Source organism: Chelonoidis abingdonii, chromosome 6, assembly GCF_003597395.2.
Source record: "Chelonoidis abingdonii isolate Lonesome George chromosome 6, CheloAbing_2.0, whole genome shotgun sequence".
Lineage (NCBI taxonomy): Eukaryota > Metazoa > Chordata > Testudines > Testudinidae > Chelonoidis > Chelonoidis abingdonii.
This window is the reverse complement of record NC_133774.1, coordinates 53,384,677-53,390,676: the sequence shown is the minus strand read 5'-3', so window position 1 is coordinate 53,390,676 and position 6,000 is coordinate 53,384,677. Positions and strand designations below refer to the sequence as shown.

The window sequence follows — 6,000 nt, the reverse complement described above, 5'->3', positions numbered from 1 at the left end:
TAAGGCTTGGAATCACTACTGGATGATATGAGCAATACTCAAGAAGAAAAACCATCACTCACTTTGTAATTTTGTTCTTCGAGATGTGTTGCTCATATCACTTCACCCCCGCCTCTCTTCCCCACTGCAGGAGTAGCCGGCAGAAGTAACTGAAGGAGCGGCGGGCCCGCAGGGGTTATATACCCGCTTATGACGCGCAACTAGGGGGGCGATGCTGGCCGCTAAAGTTGCTTAGGTAAAAGTCTCCGACGAACGTGACACAGCGCGGCGCGTACCTACTGGAATGGATATGGCACACATTCGAAGAACAACAGTTACAAAGTGAGTATACCGTGTTTTTCTTTGTACATCTACTGGGAATATGGAGTATTCCCATTTTACCAGCCGCCCCCGGTCAGCCTCACTAAGGCTTAGCAGGAGCACTCATGGGCTGATGGTGGACGATTGGTATATCATATATGCACGGTCTACCATGGGAGGGGAGAGAGGAGCGGATACTGCGTCTTCCTTTAACAGAATCGATCACAGCAGCAATTCAGTACACATAGCGTGACATGAAGAAGTAGAATGTCTTCCTTTCTACATGGGGGCGGCAGAAACTGAGGGCTTTCCCTGACCACGCCAGACCTGTTTTGAACCTACAGACAATTGGGAGCTCAGCCAAGAATGCATACTTTTCAGAGACTTGCCTGGGACTGCGGGACATAGCTGATCCTTCAGTACCCCCTCCTCCTCCATGTAGCGCTCCATTTGATCTTTTGCTTGTCCGTTACACTTGTCAATCGCGCTGTGTAGCCTGGAGATTTTTTCAAACGCTTTAGCATTGTTATCTGTAACGGAGCTCTGTACAACAGATTTGGTCTCCCATAGCAGATTCAGATCAGTATCTCCCAGTACGTTCTGCTGGAGCCTCTTTTTGGATGGGACTTGATCGCCACCCGTGCTAATCAGAGTCTCGACTGGGTCACAGGAATGTAATTCAAAAGTTTGCGGGGCTTTTCCTGTTTACCTGCCCACTGCATCGAAGTTCAGATATTGCTGTCCAAACGTCAGTTGTTGCCCGTTGGGATACCGCCCGGAGGCCAATAACGTTGATTTCGTCCACATAACCGTAATCCAATACGTTAAGTCGATTTAGCGCTACTCCTCTCGTCGGGCGAGGAGTACAGAAATCGATTTAAAGAGCCCTTTATATCGATATAAAGGGTGTTGTAGTGTGGATGGGTACAGCGTTAAATCGATTTAACGCTCTTTAAATCGATTTAAACGCGTAGTGTAGACCAGGCCTAAGGGAGTAGTCTGTTGACTGCCATGGGCTTTCTGTGTTTTCACAGAGCTCAAGCAGGACTGTTACAGTCTAGACAGAACTCTGCCTTTAAGTGGTACAGATTTGAAATGGACAAGGTTTTTGTGTTGGGGAAAGGATAAAGAATAAACCCATCATGGGCAAAAGTCCCTGCGATTTTAAAGCATCCCTAGCATTTGAAATCACAGGGTTTAGTGGTAACTTCCTAAAGGTGACTCTACCAGGTTTATCTGTGTATCATATATACATTTTGATTAAAGTCAAAGCTCTGTCGGCTTCCCCCACAGTCTCCAAGTTTCTTAAGGGAATAACTCAGGGGTCCCCAGTGCAGTGCGCCCACGTCCTGGCCAGCGGACAAGCAACATCATTGAGAGGCGTCGCTGCCGAAATTCAGCGGCATTTTGGCGGATGCTCGACCACCGCCACAGTCCTTCGTCTGGGGCCCGCCAGATGAAAAGGTTGGGAACCACTGGAATAACTAATGACTTTTCTACTACTAGAAGCTCTTTCCCAGCCTGCTTTTAACAATGTCGATGGACCTGTCCTATTAGTCAATGTATCTAACTTCTTTAGAGTACCTGGCTATCAAAATGGCATTACTTCCGTTAAGAGGGTCAGCAATGTCAATGCCTTCAGTGTCTCTCCAGCCCGTATAATAGTGCACAACGAAAAAATCATTATGAGACTTCACTCCAGCATAATGCCTAAAATGGGCTCAGATTTTCATCTGCTACCTTCCCTGTTTTCTTCCTCAGACCTAATGTCCATCCAGGAGAGTCCCATTTATGGTCTTCAGATGTGAAAAGACCCCTGTATTATTACCTAAACACAACTAAATCCTTTTGAAAACGAACAGATTATTTGTTGCCTATTGGAAAAGGTGTAACAGACTGCCTATTAGTGAACTCTTTCACACTGGATTAGGAAGCATATTGTTATTCTTTAGTCAGAAAACGAGTACTTCTAGGGTTAAAGATACACATACACCACTAGGGCTACTGCTGCTTCTGTAGCTTGTTTGAGACTGATCCCAACTGAAGAGATTTTCAAAGCAGCAACATGGAGTTCTGTTCATATTTTCGCTGAATACTATTTATTGGACATAAAATTGCAATATGATGCTTACTGTGGCAAGGCACACTAAGCATCATATGATACAAATCATTTTTGCCTAGAACTACCCCTGTAATGGGGGACCCAGCTTCCTAATCTCCTGCAAGTGGGAATGCACAGAGACCCTCAAAAAAGAAAAAAGTGTTATTCACTAATAACTGTTGTTCTTCAAGGGTTGTCTCTGTTTATTCACACTATACAGCCACCTTTCCCTCTGCCTTGGGAGTTCTTTGTATTTAAGGACTTTGTAGGCTTGGGAAAAGGAACAGAGGTGGGCTGGGGGGCATACTGTGTTATATAGACAGGGCTGATGAGGACATCCAGTCACCCCCCTCCTCTCAATATATGTAGGTTTTCTATACAATTCTACAGCTTAAAGTTAGAGGTACCAAATCCCATTAATGTACAGAGCAACCCCAAAGATGTTACTAGTAAGTAACCTCTGTTTATCCACTGCAGTCTGATACAATATCACCTGATCATAGCTCCATTACTTTTTGGCAGTCCTGCATGAAAATGTTTTGAGACCCAAATCCCTTTGCTAGCTCAGGTACATATGACTGACTTTTGTGGTCAATTGCAAGGATAAAGTATTGTGACGCCAATCTTGCTGAACATATTACAGAGTCCAGAATCAGGATCTGTGAACTTACTAAAATAATTCACTGGGCAACAAATGTCAACAGTGCAGTCAAGATCAAAGCCTTGTAGCCGTTCTGACTGTACTGTACTTCTTAGAGCTTGGACTTGCTTCTGTGTGTACAGACTTTACTAACCTCATTGGTCCCTTGTTGGAAAATAGCATACAGTTTAGTTACTAAATATAGTACTTGTTATCATACTTGAGGAACTTATTCTAAAGAGTGATTTGAACCATTGCAAAATCTGACATAACTAACTGAATATTTATTTTTTGTTCAGTCTAAAAATGTCAGCATATCTACATGCCATACCAACGAAATTCAGTTTTCTAATGTTCCCAGCATTACACTATACATTTCCTTACATAGACCTGAAAATATAATGTACAGATATACTTAATTTGGTTATTAAATGTAAAAATGACCTCCTTGGCCAGTTAAATTTATAATCATCAATAAATCTGTATTCCACTGGGCAGATATTGGCAGATCATTAGGACCTGAAATTGGCTCTTCATACTTTCTGTGCTCCTAAGAGTGTTTTCACGAAAGAAAAGCTTTGAAGGTGATTCAGCCCCATACCCTAACAGAATGTACTGCAGGAAAGAAAGCTGCTAGAAATTAAAAGCAATCGAAGTTCTAATACATGACAACAGTAACAGCTTGGCTTCCATTTTTGTGATGATCTCCTGCTTGTAAATTGCTGGGAGCTACATTCCTTACTTGCTTATTCCATTTGTAGGATTTGCAAAGGTAGTTAATTTCATCCTCTGATTTGCTTCTTAGAAATACTTTTTTCCCTTTCCTCTTCTTGTTTTTCCTTTCCAAAAATTTAACCAGAATTATTCTCATTAATCATTGTGGTTATTTGTGGGACTGGTAGAATCATGAGCACCCATTGTTTTGAAGCTTGGTATGATTTTAAAAGAATATTAAGTCTGCTTAAGTTAAAAGTGGTTGAAAATTTCAAATAGATTGTATATGTTAACTTTTTTATACCACATATATTTATATGTGTGTGTGAGAGAGACACACACATACATTTATAAATATATATAATACAAACATTAAATATATACATAGTCGTGATACATTTAATGGATGAATGTGTCTGTCAGTCCTCTCCTCAAATAACATATATTTGTGAACTAAAATTAACCATTTCATGTGTATAAAATGAGACTGTTACTGAATTACAGTTCACCGTTAGAGTAAACAATGAAAATTATATCCAGAGAGTTTACCTTCTGCCGTACTGCATTTTGGTCACAGTAGTTTTTGGTTTTATGCCTAGCATGCAATGACAAAGGTTTATTTTTCCTTTGTTCTTTTCAGAGTGCTGCAGCAGCTCCCAGTCCAGTGCTAGGAAACATTCCCCCAGGAGATGGCATGCCAGTAGGTCCTGTACCACCGGGTTTTTTTCAGGTATTCAGAAAAATTGTGATTATAGACATTTTAGGATGTAGAAAAGCTTCAGTGCATTATTTGAAGCTGTTTAAAAAAGGTCTATTCTAAATTATTTTACGCATCATGTGTACGATATTTAACAGTTATTTTTAAGAAAAATATATAGGAGGAAAACAAGTGACCTCTTTGACTAATAATAAGAAATCCATTAAATACAGTATCAATCCTTCACAATTTCAAAGATAAGAATTTGTGCTATTTTATGGTTAAAGCTAGAAAATTAATATATTTTATAATAACCTCTTATGAGGAAATGTTAGAATTATGTTGATATTTTGGTGTAAGAATTGAGTTGTTGTTCATGTCTAGCTATATGCAAAGTGGAGCCAGAGGGTCAGATTTCAGTGGGAGTTATGCACCTAAGTGCATTTGAAAATCTCACCAAGTACCAATCTGCGTGTTTATACATTTAAATGCCTTTGAAATTCTTGCCTCTAGTGCATAACAACAAGCAAAGGAATCAATGCATACTCTGCCTTCCCTTAAGGTTTGATCTAGGTGAAATGATACCTTTGGTGCTTTGGACACTAGCAGTGCAGTATGCTTACCTGTGGTAAATAACAAGCTGGTATGCAAGGCCAAACTAACAATTTCGGTCCAGGAATGGAGAGCTCATATAAATGATCTATCTGCTTCCTTTCTACCAGGATCCAGTTATTTTTCTTCTTACTGTGTCTGCTATTGCCATGCAGCCCATAGGAGTAAATGCAACTATAGAGCTGGAGTAACTCTCTAATTTGGAGTAACTCCTCTAATCCAAGTGTTGAGAGGAATTTTTGCTTCACATATGTGGTCTTTTGCTGAAAAATGAGTAAACCGGGTGTCCAGGACTGGAGTGTGAGGATGGGGAGGTTCTTTCGTGTGAAAGACAGGGGTGAAAACCAGGAGAATATGGAGGGGGATCTTCATTCTCCTTTCCCACTGAAGGCCGTGAGACGGGAGTACTAGGTGTGTCTGAAAGGTATATCTTCACTCTCCTCCCAAAATAGGGGGTTGGTCGATATTTTTCTCGTAGGCAATCAGACATCTTTACTGAATGCTTTTATTCTGTATGCGCCTATGCCTTTGATCGGAGATTTTTACAGCAGTACTCCTACCGGCCACGCATGCTTAGAACCTGTCACTCACTCTTAGTATGTCACTAGAGAGCATGCGCGGCCGGTACCCTTAGTTCCTTCTCTACCGCCCCTGGCTTGAGACGGAGCTCAGTAGACTCCTTAATATTTCTTTCCTCATCTTAAAATACCTGTAGTTAGCCAGTTTTTTCTCCTGTTACTTGGCTCTTAGTTAGTGTTACCTACTTCTCTTCCTACTAGTTAAAAAAAATAAAAATAAAAATTCTCGTTCTGTCAGCCGCTTCAAATATGCCTGGCTCCACAGGCTTTAAGCACTGCTCCTCTTGTAAGGACTCTATCCCTCTTTCTGATGGGCACTCTAAGTGTATAAAATGCTTGGGGGACACTCATATTCCCC

General features: G+C 41.0%; 1 protein-coding gene across 8 annotated transcripts in view; it reads left to right on the top strand.

Annotated features, from left to right (window-relative positions):
• SSBP2 (single stranded DNA binding protein 2) overlaps positions 1-6,000 on the top strand; it is a 297,537-nt gene that overhangs the window by 217,116 nt on the left and 74,421 nt on the right. For 5 of the 8 annotated variants that reach the window (XM_032782282.2, XM_075067046.1, XM_032782283.2 and 2 more), the window contains one exon: positions 4,396-4,485. The exons of 2 other annotated variants lie outside the window; for them this stretch is intronic. In XM_032782282.2, coding sequence (XP_032638173.1) covers positions 4,396-4,485 — 90 coding nt within the window. Of the gene's footprint in view, positions 1-4,395; positions 4,486-5,279; positions 5,489-6,000 lie in introns of those variants that run through there. One more of the 8 variants, XM_075067047.1, reaches the window with a different exon arrangement.